Genomic DNA, 14,914 nt, shown 5'->3' on the forward strand with positions numbered 1-14,914 from the left:
AAAAAAAAAAAAAAAAAAAAAAACAAGAGTCAGAGAAACTATGTAACTTGCCCAAGGTTGCAGAACTAGTAATAGTAACAGAGATTAGTACAACCATGCAGGATTCTGGTCACTGCCTCACAATTTTCTATTCTTCCTTGAATCCCCTTTTAGTCTTTCTGCCTTACTGCTTCTTTCCCATGCCTCAGTCCCGCCCCTAGCTCCACAGAACAGAGAGGGAAGTGGATAGTATAACTGTACCTCCATTGGTCCACTTAACTCAACACTGTAATACCTGTATCTCATAAAAATAGCACTTCAGCATCTTTCTGCTTTCTAGCCCAACCAAGAACTGATGCAAACACAGTTCACAGTTACAAATCATCAGCAGGCCTGCAGTTCCAGACAAACGGGCAGTTTCTGATGACCCAAGCAGTTTTAGCTGCAGGCAAATTTGCCTTCATGAATCTGCTAGCCTGTTGTCTTCTTCACACATATTCTTTCAGAATAGAAACAATCAAATCTCATGAAAATGTAAACCCACTATAACTTAATTCACTACCTACTTACCTAAGGATGTTTCTGCATTACTCAATCATTCAGATTCTGGATCCCTATTTGTACCTATGCATTGGGGCTAGTTGCTGGAAACAGACAGATAAAAAGAGCAGATTCTGATCTCACAGAGCTCAGTGTAATGAAAGGACACAAGCTGACAACATATTATGGTGTATACTCTAATAAATACATATCGGGTGCTACTGGAGCAAAGAAGACACTGTGTGTGTGTGTGCATATGAGTGTAGGTGTGTGAGGTGAAGAGACAGGGTGGAGGGTAACAGGCAACTGAAGTAAAAGCAAGCATGTACAAAATTCCAAATTTGGGAAACCCTGGCAATCAAGAAACTGGGACCTTCAAATCATTTCGTATAACAGAAACATGCAGTTTCAGGTGGATGACAAACTATACGAACTGAAAAGAGAAAAGCAGAGACTAGATCACTTGTGCTAAATTGGATTTGTGTCCCAAAGACTACAGGAACCACTAAAGGATTTTAAGGTGAAGAGAAAACTAGTAAAAGAACAGGATCCTCACCACTAGGTGGAGCTGGATGTCACTCCCATGCATTTTAGTTGTAGGACAGTGAACAGATTAAGTTAACTTTTTGAAGTTTTGGAATGAGTTGGCCATGACATCATTTACCAGGACAGGCAGACTAGAGACAGACAGACATGGATAAACATGTGTCTTAGATTTCAGGGAAGATGTCAGTGTCCCCCCAGTAATAGGAAGAAAATGTAGATGGTAACAAAAGTTGATCTATCAATTTCTTTATTTGCTCAACAATAATAAAAGTTAATATTTGCTGAGCATTTACTAGGTGCCAGGCACTGTGCTGAATGTCTCCTGTATAATGATTCATTTCATCCTCCATACAAGCCTATGAGGTAGTTATTATTTTATAAATGAAGAAACTGAAGCATAGGGACATGAAGTAACTTGCTAGTAAGTAGCAGCACCATACCCAGGCAAGTCGGACTTCATGAGAAATATATTTAACACAATGCCTGGAGTCACAATAAGCACTCAGCAAATGCATGTGATTGGGAGAGCAGGAAGAAATCTAAGATCCCTTGATTCAATTCTACTCTACAACAAGGTGCTAAAGGAACTCAGTGAATTCAGAAACAAAATGCAGTTCTAATCCAGGCAAAGAGTCTAGTTAGATTAGAATGATCAAGGATAAGTACAGTGGGTATATGTAAGTCTTTAGAAGACTTCAAAATGACTCAGAAAGTATTTTCACTTATTATCTACCTGATGACAAGTACTCTATTAGTACAGGTCTCCAATTAGGATAAAAGAACAATGGAGCTCTCATAGTAGCATGTCAATCCTCTGGCTAAACTGAGTGGCCCTGGAACCTATTTCCTCACTTCTAGAATAAGGACATGGTCTGAGTTCCCTTTCAGCTCTAATATCCTCAGAGCATATTATTATTATATTAATGTGAATATAGCTTCCCGCAAAAAAAAAAAAAAAAAAAAAAAGGTTAACTTACAATAAATGAAGCCTTTATGCAGGTTTCCGTAGTGTAGTGGTTATCATGTGTGCCTTGCAGTAAGCGAAGTCTCAGCTATCATGGGTTGCCACTACAGAAGTGTTAGTTTTAGAATTCATAATAATTCCTTTTATTACCACAAAATAAATTAAAACTGTAGTCATATATTTTTGGATAATACAAATTTGAAGAGTCACTTCAATATATGAGAAAAGATTGTTTCTACTTAGGGGGTGAAAAAAAGAAAGAGTAATAAAGGTTTGACTCACACACTGGCCCAGTAAAACAGACTTCTGAAGATCTGGCAGCAGAAGCATGAAGCAGAATTAACTGAATCATGAAAACCTTTGCCGACTATGATGTGCCTCTGCTAGATATTTAGGGATTACACTGTTAAGACATTGTCCTTTCCATGTCCTTTAGTAATTGAGAAGTAGGCTATAAATAAGACCTTAATAGCTAACGTTTGGAACAGACCAAACATGGGCAGGAATCCCAGAAGGTAAAGCTCATTCTTTCTGATACGACAACTTTTTAAGTATTTCTAAACTTTTAAGATCTAGAAAATTTGTAAGTATTTTTATGCCAGTGGTTTCCTATTGTGCAAACCCAATCCAAACTACACATAATCCACCATTTTTCTACTAATCTCAGTGTATGTGTCTTATCATCAGTCAAGCAGACTGCTGCAATAATGAGTAATCAAAACTTTTCTGCAGATCCACTGGGACTGGGGTTTATCTGGCAGTCCTCAGATAAATCCTCAAAGAACAAAATGTAAAGGCATTCCACACCCTAGCAAATGACAATGGGAATAAAGAGCAGCATATGCTTCCTGCAAGAGTAAGCATCACCATCCCAGTAGGTTTAGAAGACTGATGATCATTTACTGTCTAGAACCTTCACAAAATTGAATCACACTCATCACTCTAGTGGCATGTACATTAAACTATGTGCATTGAATTCCGGCCCTTGAAGAACAAGGAAGCCTATGGATCTCGACAGAGAAAAAGGAAAAGGAATCGCAATGGAAATTCATGTAAGAATACAATTGCAGAAATAGTTCAATACCTTTGAAAAAGATCCCTATAGTAATTAAGAAGGTAAGATCCAAGCCATGTAGTTAAGATGCATGCCTCAGAGCACACCTGACTTTGGTCAAAATCACTAAGAAATTTCCAAGGTAACAATAAAAGGAAGAAAAAAAGAGACAGAGAGACCATGCCTACAAAATCTGAAATGGTTTTTGTTTTTGAGACAGGGTCTCACTGTGTCACCCAGGCTGCAGTGCATGGCATAATCACAGCTCACAGCAGACTTAGCCTCCAGTGCTCAAGCTATCCTCCTGCTGCAGTCTTTCAAGTAGCGGGGACTACAGGTGTGCACCACCACAGCCAGCTAATTTTTGACATTTTTTGTCGAGACGGGGTCTCTCTATGTTGCCTGGGCTGGTCTCAATCTCCAGGGCTCAAGCGATCCTCCTGTCTCAGCCTCCCAAACTGCTGGGATTACAGGCATGAGCCATTGCACCCAGCCTGAAGTGTTTTTAAGAAATGAGAAGTCTCTAGGACTTCTACAATAATCTTTGAATTGGCATTTATGAGCATTACCTTAAAGAAACTACCCTTTAAAGTTCGTATGGATCAAGGGCTGTGATTGCTAACTAGGATCTAAAAAAGCTATGAATAATGTACATACAATACAAATAAAATTTGGTATGTAGTTTGGGAGTATTCCTGAAGCCCATTCATTGACTTCTTCTGTAGTGAGAGAAGCCAACTGCCAAAAAATCACCATCATTTTTGGTTATTATCTGAAAATGACTTTGAGAGCTCAACTTGTGTTGCCGTGACCTCAAGCCGGTTGGGATCAGGGGCTCCCTGCTCATCTCAACTAGAGGAACTTCCTCTAAATCCAACTTCCCATGGGGCTAGTGGTTTCCTCTACAACATTCCACAGGATCTATGGTCCCCTGGCGCTGGGCAGCTGACTTTCTCAGTCAATTGTCGCAAACAGCCAACAGCCAAGCCCAAACCACCTGTTGACCAAGCAGTATATCTGCACCCAACCAACAAAGTTGCTCAAGCTTATCCTATAAGAAGAGCAAGAAGCAAGGTGAACATGTCCTATTAATAAATGAAAACTCACTGTGTCCAGAAGCAGGAGTTAATCCTGTCATGATGGTTATGTGGGGGTGGGGGTGTTTGCTGAGCAGGGGGTCAAGGGACTCATGACCTCTCTTGATGACCTAGTAAGATTCTCTAGTTAGATTCATTGCTTAATTCCTACCATATGACTTTGTGGAATTCAGTGCAAATCCTGCTGATTATAGCTGGTGACCACAAAAGGACACAGAATTTGCTCTTACCTGTCTTCTAGGACAGGTGGTGATCAAGAGGGATCCACTTCACACAACCCCTTGCCAGAGATTTATAAAACCTCTGGTATGCTGGTTACTATAAAACATAATGCAGCTGGGCATGGTGGCTCACACCTATAATCCCAACACTTTGGGAAGCCGAGGAAAGCGGATCACCTGAGGTCAGGACTTTGAGACCAGCCTGGCTAACATGGTAAAACCCCATCTCTGCTAAAAATACAAAAATTAGCCAGACATGGTGGTGAGCACCTGTAATCCCAGCTACTCAGGAGGCTGAGGCAGGAGAATCACCTGGACCCAGGAGGCAGAGGTTGCAGTGAGCCAAGATCGTGCCACTGCACTCCAGCCTGGGCAACAAGAGCAAAATTCCATCTCAAAAAAAAAAGAAAAAAGAAAAAAAGAAAAAGCCACCACCACATAATGCAAGAACTCTCACCCTAAAGCTACAGGCAGCAATATGCTCCCCCTAAAAACAAATTATAGTCTCTTACCCCACATAATGAACTATGAAAGATAACTGAGTAGTCAAATAAATTAATCTTTTAGGCATTATTTTTCCACAGAATAGACTCAATAAAAGAACTAGGAGAAAAGTGCTTCAATTAAGCAAAGATCTAAATACTCTAAACAAGGCCAACCTCTTAATCTAAGCTGATTATTTCCATACAAGAGAATTCAATTCTAGAACTGCAGGTATAAAATCAACTTGTAATAATAAAGACAAAAGTTTCAAAGAAAAATCATAAACACAAATGCAAACTGAATCCTGCTTTAATTCAAGTTTGTGGAGAAAAAAGTCCTACAGAAACATTCCACGGAATTTTCTGGAAAAGAGGGATCACAACCACCCCTGTAAAAAGGAGACTGAGAGTAATTCATAGTTCACCAAGTTCTCTCTGTATCAAATTTCCAGAATACCCAGAAGATTTCTTCACCAGCTCAGTCCTGACTCACCCTCTTCAATCTTTATTTCATCAGAAGACAAAGGGTCATATTATTTAAAATTATTCTAGCCTCAAGAAATTTACAGACTTGAAGTAGTAGAGCATTCAAAACTTAAATAACTTTAACAAGAAAGTCAGCTGATCTTAACAAGTTACTCTGCTAGTAAATGGGAAATGGACTGAATCATCCTAGACATAATTTCATTAGGGCTGGAAACCACCCAGGGGAGAGTAGCACAATTATACCATTTTGTAACCCACATTCACAAAAAGTTTGCTACACAAATGAAGAAAACTTTGTGCCCATAGACAACTTATTTTTTAAAACATCACTCCCCAAAAGTAGCCATGTTTCCACTTTTGTTCCCTTCTCCATATCAAAAATACCAACTTGATTTCTTCAGGAGGAATGGACAATCCAAGTTTATACAGTGGGCTGGAAAAAGAAAACATTGAAAAGTCTAAAAGCAGGAAATAAACAAAGCTGGGAGGGAAGACAATAAGAGTTGTTTGTTTCTAATTCATTCTGAAACCCAAGGCTTGTATTCACCAGTCCTTTCTGCTAAAGTCATCCAGCTATTGAAGAGGAGAGCCTGGAAGTAAAGTCTGTGGAGGAAAGGTAGTTGATTGATAAACTGTCCTACAGGTGACAGTCAAGGAGAGAAGAGGTAGAGGTTTGGTGGTTAATGAATAAGTTCCTGACTAACCAGCTCCTCTTCTTCTCTTGACTTAGATCAACCAATGTAGATGCGATGAAAATCATTGGCACCAAAAGCAGCATTACACTTGGGACATTTGCGCTGGCGGGTGTCATAGCGTGTCTTCACACACTCAAAGCAGAAGACATGAAAACACTTAGTAAGAACAGCATCCTTTTTACGCATGTTACAGCACGGACAGGTCAAGCGTGCCTAAAAAGAAAAGATGTCAGAGTTTGAGCAATCATGAAAGTTTATGATCCAAATGGCTCTCATATAGTACACAACCAAGAAGAGAACCCACAAGGCACTAAAAAAAGAGAGCACCATTTCCCCCAGTCTGCCAAAATAAACCATTCTCTGGTTACTATCATGTAAATTATTCTCCCAATCTATTATGCCACTTAAAGCCTTGACAAAAAACAAATCACTGAGGCATTTTTTCTAACCTTGTAATCCTTAATCTCTTCCATCAGAATCTCATCACACTTGGGTACATTGTCTGGTTTCTTTGTGGTCTCCAGCTTCCTGCGAAGTCTAGAGATGTCCTCCTGTGGTAGGATAGCATACCTATTAGACACACTTACCCAAGTCTGCCATTTTTGAGAAAAATAATAGCTCTAACTTGAGTTTTCTGTTGTGAAAAGAGAGGACTTTCTGTCCTTTTATGTCCAATTATCTTGTAGAAATGTAGAGAACTGCAAATGGCAGACTATTTTCTTTTGTTTCAGAACAGGCAACCATATTGTATCCTCAAATTAGAATTGCATCTAACTATTACCAATTCAGACCTGTGAAAACACATCTAAGAAGAGTTTAGAGGACAGTCCACTTTGTTTTATGGTAACTAGTTTTAAGCTGAAGGTAGACTGGTTTAAAATAACTCAGATTTATGGATAAGGACAGAAAGACATCATGAGAAACAGCTGGCATGACAAAAATAGAGACATTATAGGAGAACTTGAAAATCCTCTACTGCTGCTATCCTGCTACTTCTTTAACAATTTACTAATTCATTAATTTAACAAATATTTATTTTGTGCCTACTAGGTACAAGGCACCATAAAAGGGTCTGAGGATATGGCAGTGAAGAAAACATTTACTCTCTTCCCTCAACAAACTCCCTCAAGTCTAGCAGGAAATGGCATACACTGGACTAATGATTCTTTCATGATATGAGTCACTTCTGACCTCAGAAAACACCTAAAAGGTGACAAGAAAAGACAACTGCTTTTACCTGGGCTCGTTTGAAATTGAACATGTCCTTTTCTTTGGTAACACTGTTCTCCACGATCTCATCCTGAAAATCATGTAGCTTCTTCTGAGCCAACTCCAGTTGTGCTTTGAGGTCATCTGCAAGCTGGGCTGCCTCCATTGCCTATGTAGGATGTACAAACAAGTAACACCATTGTATCGTCTCTTATTCCCAGTGAGGCAAAATGTTAGCCAAAGTTGACGGAATAAAGCAAACTTATAATTTCAACAGTGTTATACTTATTTGTTCCACTGAGACTATCATTAGATTAATCAATCATACCTTGCGCTTATTCATCTCTAAGGCTTGGGTCCTAAGACCCAGCTCTTTCTCTCCTGTGCCAATGTTGCTCTGTAACAGATGCTCCTTCTCCTCCAGTTTCCTTACTACCTGTAGCTGGGCATCAACCTTTGAACAGAACATCAGATTTTAACACAAATGAAAAGTTAGAAAACAAACAAACAAAAAAAACTATTCTGTTAATCTTTAAGCCCACAAAATACAATGTTAGAAATCTCAAACTATTACCGATTTTGCCCATGAACCCTTCAAAATACATCAAGACTATGATAACTGAAAGCTTTACTTTTAATATAAAATATTGTGGAAGATTCAAATAAGAGTCTGAAAAATGACTGAAAAGATTCTTTTCCAAATTGCCAAAAATAGAGAATATCACATGCTAATGCTTAAAACCCGGTAATTCATACTACAGCATATAAATTGAACTCAAACAAAAGTCCAAGAGTATTCCCTTCAGAACAGCTAGCTATTCTAAAAGAGTCTTTTTTGAAATTAATGCACAAAGGAGAATCAAACAATATTAAAGTGTAAAAAGTAAAATCACAAACACCCACCTCCTAACCTCACCCACAACTCATCCCAATATGTGGAGGTAACCATTCTAACAGTTTCTCATGCCACCTTCAAAAAGCATATCAAAAAGATAGTCCACCATGATCAAGTGGGTCTCATACCAGGGATGCAGGGGTGGTTTGACATCCAGAAGTCAATAAATGTGATACACCATATAAACAGAATTAAAAACAAAAATCACACGATCATCTCAATAGATGCAGAAAAAGCATTTGACAAAATCCAGCATCCTTTTATGATTAAAATCCTCAGCAAAATCAGCATAGAAGGGACCATTATAATGAACAAGGAAAAGTTGAAAGCATTCCCCCTGAGAACCGGAACAAGACACAGATGTCACTCTCACCACTTCCATTCAACATGGTACTGGAAGTCCTAGCCACAGCAATCAGACAAGAGAAAGAAATAAAAGGCATCCAAATTAGTAATGAGGAAGTCAAACTGTCACTGTTTGCTGATCACATTATCATATACCTAGAGAACCCTAAAGACTCATCTAAAAAGCTGCTAGAACTGGTAAATGCATTCAGCAAAGCTTCAGCATACAAAATTAATGTGCACAAATCAGAGCTCTGCTAAACACCAACAGCAACCAAACTGAGAATCATATCAAGAACTCAACCCCTTTGACAATAGCTGCAAAAAAATAAAATAAAATATTTAGGAATATACCTAACCAAGAACGTGAGAGACCTTGACAAGAAAAATTACAAAACACTGCTGAAAGAAATCATAGATGACACAAACAAATGGAAATACATCCCATGCTCATGGATAGGTAGAATCAATATTGTGAAAATTACCATACTGCCAAAACCAATCTACAAATTAAATGCAATTCCCATCAAAATGCCAACATCATTCTTCAAGGAACTAGAAAAAACAATCCTAAAATGCATATGGAACCAAAAAAGAGCACGTATAGCCAAAGCAAGACTAAGCAAAATGAACAAATCTGGAGGCATCACATTACCTGACTTCAAACTATACTATAAAGAAATAGTCATGGCAAGGCGCAGTGGTTCATGCCTGTAATCCCAGCACTTTGGGAGGCCGAGGCAGGCAGATCACGAGGTCAGGAGATTGAGACCATCCTGGCTAACACAGTGAAACCCCGTTTCTGCTAAAAATACAAAAAATTAGCCGGGCGTGGTGGCGGGCACCTATAGTCCCAGCTACTGGTAGGCTGGGGCTGGAGAATGGCATGAACCCAGGAGGCGGAGCTTTCAGGGGAAGGGAGCTTGCATGCCCAGGAGCCGAGATCCACTACTCGCCTCGCAGTCTGGGCAAACAGAGCAAGACCTGTGTCAAAAAAAAAAAAAAAAAAAAAACAGAAAAAAAAAAAACCCACAGTCACAAAAACAGCATGGTACTAGTATAAAAATAGGCATATAAACCAATGAAACAGAATAGAGAACCCAGAAATAAAGCCAAATACGTAAAGGCAATTGATTTTTGACAAACCAAACAAAAATATAAAGTGGGAAGGGACACCCTATTCAACAAATGGTGGTGTGATAATTGGCAAGCCACATGTAGAAGAATGGAACTGGATCCTTATCTCTCACCTTATACAAAAATCAACTCAAGATGGGTCAAAGATTTAAATCTAAGACCTGAAACCATAAAAATTCTAGAAGGCAACATTGGAAAAACCTTTCTAGACACTGGCTTAGGCAAAGACTTCATGACCAAGAACCCAAAAGCAAATGCAACAAAAGAAACAATAAATAGATGAAAATTAATTAAACGAAAAAGCTTCTGCACAGCAAAAGAAATAATCAGCAGAGTAAACAGACAACCCATAGAGTGGCAGAAAAAAATCTATACATCCAACAAAGGACTAACATCCAGTATCTATAAGGAACTCAAACAAATCAGCAAGAACAAAACAAACAATCCCACCAAAAAGTGGGCTAAGGACATGAATATACAATTCTCAAAAGAAAATATACAAATGGCCAACAAACATAAGAAAAATGCTCAACATCATTAACTATCAGGGAAGTGTAAATCAAAACCACAGTGCAATACCACCTCACTTTGCAGGAATGGCCATAATCAAAAAATAATAGGTGTTGGCATGGATATGATGAAAAGGGAACACTTTTACACTATTGGTGGGAATGTAAACTAGTACAACTACTATGGAAAACAGTACGGAGATGACTTAATGAACTAAAAGTAGATCTACCACTTGATTCAGCAATCCCACTTCCAGGTATCTACCTAGAAGAAAAGTCACACCATGGAATACTACTCAGTCATAAGGAACAAAATAATGGCATTTGCAGCAATATGGATGGAATTGGAGACCAATATTCTAAGTGAAGTAACTCAGGAATGGAAAACCAAACATTGTATGTCTTTACTCATACGTAGGAGCTAAGCTATGAGGATGCAAAGGCATGAGAATTATACAATAAACTGTGGGGACTTGGCAGAGGGAGGTAAGGGACAAAAGACTACACATTGGATACAATGTACACTGCTTGGGTTATGGGTGCACCAAAATCTTGGTATCACCACTAAAGAACTTATTCATGTAACCAAACACCACCTGTTCCCCAAAACCTATGGAAATTAAAAAAAAAAAAAAGTAAAATCACACATACCTCCTAACCTCACCCACAACTCATCCCAACATCCAGAGGTAACGATTCTAACAGTTACTCATGCAGCCTTCCAGAAATTTTTAAAATACACAGCACAGCCACACAAGTAAACATACACTTTAATGCAAAAAGGGTAACAAAATAAGTCAGTTGATTTTCAGACATGTTTCCATATTAGCAGATCCATATTTGACAGCTACACTGTACTCTTTTGCAGGAATAACAGTAGAGATGTATAATTTATTTACCAATACCCTAATAATGAACATTTAGTTTTCAAATTTTTTTCCATCACAAAAAAATGCCAAAATAATCATTCTTTAATTTGTATCATCATGTAGAAAGCACCCTATTTCAACAGAATAGAAAGCTCTACTCATCCTAATTACCTGAGTCTTCAGAGTCAAAACCTGGTCTGCCAGCTCCTCCTTCTCTTCTTTAAGCAATTTATGGATCTGATTGGACTTGATACGCTCTGACATGAGCTTGAAATTTGCATCATCCTTCTCCCGCAATTGCTGCATCAAACGGATATTTTGCTCCTGCATGTCTTCAAAGGCCTGGCCTGTGACATCCATCTCAGAGAGGAGTGCTTCTTCTTCCTAAAGGATGGAGGAAGAGATTTCATTTTAGAAGAATCTTTCAACTTCAATGGATGAGCACCGGAAACTAAACTTTCCAACTGTTCACTTAGATATAAATTAATTTAGTGACAGAGTTTTAAGAAGCTGTGTTTTGTCAGTAGGCATACAAAAGCTCTATTATCTGAAGTCACTGGCACCAATTGTTGATCTGATACTTATTAGTTGACCTGTACTCAAAGTCAGTTAAAGCAGACAATAATTGTATTTACCTTAATCTAGACAAACAGATCAAGCAGCAATTGGTTAAGAGTATTTCCATCGTAACTTCTCACATTTTCTCATGCTTTTCTGCAATTAGAATACTGGATCTACAGGATTTCCAGCAGGTGCAAACATCTAAAGCCTTGTAACAATCTGATAGGTGAAGACTGGTATCTAATAATAGCTTTACTTTATATCTATCTCATTATAAGTGAGACTGAGCATCTTTCCATGTGGTTAAGACCACTTGCATTCTTTCTATAACCTATTCATTTCTTTTGCCTATTCTTTCATTAGATTCTTGAGTTTTTTCCCCCTATTTTGGAGAGGTTTTTTTTTTTTTGTATCAGATAAGCCTTCCTTGTAATAAGAGTTAAAATATTTTTTACTTTTTGTCATTTAATCTTTTGGCTTTGCTAACAGTGTTTTTTGCAATGTAGAAGTTTTGTAGCATTTTAAAAAATAATTCAAAATCACCAATTTTTTGTTCATGTTTTCCAGCCTTTTATTCATAGAAAGGTCTCTACTCCAAATTAGAAAAGAATTTAAAGGTGTTCTAGCTTTTTGATGGATGCATTTTTTAAAATATCATATCTATGATCCATTTGGAAATCATCCTAGTGTAGAGCATTCAAATATGTATCTAACTTTTTTCTAATTTTTTTTTTTTACTTTTGTCCCATCACGTCAGTTTTTCTTTTCCCCACTGATTTAAAACTATGTATTTAGCATATAATGAATATCATGTGTACTTTCATCTATTTCTCAAGTTTCTATTCAGTTCTAATAGTCTGTCTAGTAGTCCCAAGCCATTTTACCTACAGAAACTTTATGTTTTAATATATGGAAGAGACCCCAGAGCTGTTCTCTTTCAATTTCTCTTGTTACTCTTGTTTACTTTTCCACATGTACTTTAAAACCAGTTTGTCTAGTACCAAAATAAACAAAAGCATAACTTAAAAAAAGCACTTGCATGAGATCACATTACATTAATACATAAACTTAGAAAGACTGAACATTTTTAAGATAGTGAGTCGTCCTATACAAGAACAGTGTCTTTCTTTTACTTGTTCTAGAACTCATAATAGTACAATTTCCTGATAATTACCTTGAGAGAGGGAAGAAAAAAAAAGGTGGCAATTACCAGATTTAAGAAAAGTCAAAATTATACTTTTTCTTTGAAACGGAGTTTCGCTATTGTTGCCCAGGCTGGAGTGCAATGGCGTGATCTCGGCTCACTGCAACCTCTGCTCCCAGGTTCCGGCGATTCTCCTGCCTCAGCCTCCCAAGTAGTTGGGATGACAGGCATGCGCCACCACGCCCAGCTAATTTTGTATTTTTTTAAAAAGAGACGGGGTTTCTCCATGTTGGTCAGGCTGGTCTTGAACCCCCGACTTCAGGTGATCCACCCACCTCAGCCTCCCAAACTGCTGGGATTACAGGCAGGAGCCACCGTGCCTGGCCCAAAATTATACTTTTTAACAAAAGGAATGTGTATAGGATCTAATGAAGTTCTTTTCAAGGCACTTCATGATCAACTTACAATTAAACCTACTCCATCTCACTGTTATTTTGCTATTTCTTAGAAACAATGAAGGTGTACTAACAGAGAACACATATATGGTTTTTCCAAGTATTTTCAGTATCTTTATTATTGAATGTTAATAAAAATTCACTGGGATTTAAAATAAATACATATTCATTATGAGGAAGAGAACAATCTCTGTAGTTCTATGACCACAATAGCCATAGTTAACATACTGCTTAATCAATATGTACTATATTGGTTAATATATTATATCCTTATTATATATAAATCACGTATTTATAAGCACAGTTTTTCTATGTAGTATATGTACTACATAGAAATATATAATATATATTTATAAGCATAGTTTTCTTAGTTTCATATATTTGTAATCATAATGTATATAAAATCTTACATCTTATTTTTCATTTTATATTCATTATAACCCTTAATTTCAGGTCAGCAAAGAAAGACTAGATCTTCAATAAATGTCCACTTAAATAACAGTAAATTTCCTGCCTCACAAACACAAAACAAAATAACAGAAATATTAAAGACTTGAAGGTAAGAATTAAAACACACACACAAAAAGGAAAAACACACATTAAGCAAAAAAAGACCAAAATAAAAAAGCAAATTTTACTGGCAGTAACTTATTGTCAAGTAACATTTACTCAAAAAGTCAATTAAATAAAGAAAGTGTGTCCACCTGCTTGGCCATGGCTAGCTTCTTCTGTAGGTATTCTATCTGCTCCTCCACTGCCCGGATCTTCCTCAAGGCATCCTCATCAGCCATTTTCTTGTTCTCTTTCTTCTCTTTATCTTCCAGATCCTTGAGTCTTTGCCTTAGATCTTCCAACTATAGGAGGAAAAAAATTGCATAAAATAAAAGTTGTAATACATTTTCAAAATCAATGAATACTGTGCAAAGATGGAGGGTCCGTAATACCAAAAGAATCTTTACAGAATTATAGAACAAGATACATAATATACTAAAGCATCACATAGCAACGTATGTTTTAACATCACTCCATTCCACTATGGCATGCTTCTATAAGCAACATTTTTGAGAAGTGCACAGGTACCTTTCTTTAGAATAGTGGTTCTCATTCTTTTTTTAGGCCTCAAAATTTTAAGAGCGTAAGACATTCCTCCCAAAAGTAATGAAAAAGATTATCTCTGTAGCAATGAATTACATAGGAAAAACAAGGAATAAATACTTTGAAAAGCCTACTGATAACCCCAGTAATTCAGATATATTTTACCATCCTATGGAGAGTTTTAAAATCTCTACTTTAGATAGTCTTTCAAAAGGCAGAAAATGTTGCACTTAAACACTAATTTTAAAGATAAAGAAAGAAATTATATCCTTGGCAAGTATGAAGGAAAATCCCACAAATGAAGATTTTAACCAGAAGGACAGGGAATAGCAGACTAGAATACCTCTGCCTTAGACTTCTTCTCAGCTGCCATCAGCTGAACTTTGTCTCTCTGTTCCTTTGGGGCAGAGCGGTACATATCCAGCAATAGTTTCATCTCCTTTTGGCTCTCTTGTGCCTTCCTATGACAGGCGTAGTACAAGGAGGGGCACAATGTAATAAGAAAATAAAGGTCATCAGAGCAAGGGAATTTTGATTGAGTAGAACATTTTAAAAACAGCTTCATTTTACATTTCATATCACACCTAACAGAAAAAATTTTGCACAGACTATCAAAAGACTTTTGGATAAG

At 37.4% G+C, this 14,914-nt stretch overlaps 2 protein-coding genes across 7 annotated transcripts in view; one reads left to right on the forward strand and one right to left on the reverse strand.

Moving 5' to 3' along the window:
- The window catches only part of GRIN3A (glutamate ionotropic receptor NMDA type subunit 3A), a 184,499-nt gene extending 177,206 nt beyond the window's left edge, over positions 1-7,293 (forward strand). The window contains exon 11 of the mRNA XM_017884301.1: positions 7,115-7,293. The gene's annotated coding sequence lies outside the window, so the exon portion shown is untranslated. The remainder of the gene's footprint in view (positions 1-7,114) is intronic.
- Positions 5,176-14,914, reverse strand: part of RNF20 (ring finger protein 20) — a 96,593-nt gene continuing 86,854 nt past the window's right edge. For all 6 annotated transcript variants that reach the window (XM_017884309.1, XM_017884305.1, XM_017884304.1 and 3 more), the window contains 7 exons: positions 14,627-14,744; positions 13,893-14,042; positions 11,200-11,412; positions 7,602-7,727; positions 7,302-7,442; positions 6,514-6,615; positions 5,176-6,277 (listed from right to left, as the gene is read on the reverse strand). In XM_017884309.1, the coding sequence (XP_017739798.1) occupies positions 6,101-6,277; positions 6,514-6,615; positions 7,302-7,442; positions 7,602-7,727; positions 11,200-11,412; positions 13,893-14,042; positions 14,627-14,744 (1,027 nt within the window). In that variant the 3' untranslated portion in view covers positions 5,176-6,100. The remainder of the gene's footprint in view (positions 6,278-6,513; positions 6,616-7,301; positions 7,443-7,601; positions 7,728-11,199; positions 11,413-13,892; positions 14,043-14,626; positions 14,745-14,914) is intronic.

Source organism: Rhinopithecus bieti, unplaced genomic scaffold, assembly GCF_001698545.2.
Source record: "Rhinopithecus bieti isolate Rb0 unplaced genomic scaffold, ASM169854v2 scaffold_12088, whole genome shotgun sequence".
In the NCBI taxonomy this organism is placed as follows: domain Eukaryota; kingdom Metazoa; phylum Chordata; class Mammalia; order Primates; family Cercopithecidae; genus Rhinopithecus; species Rhinopithecus bieti.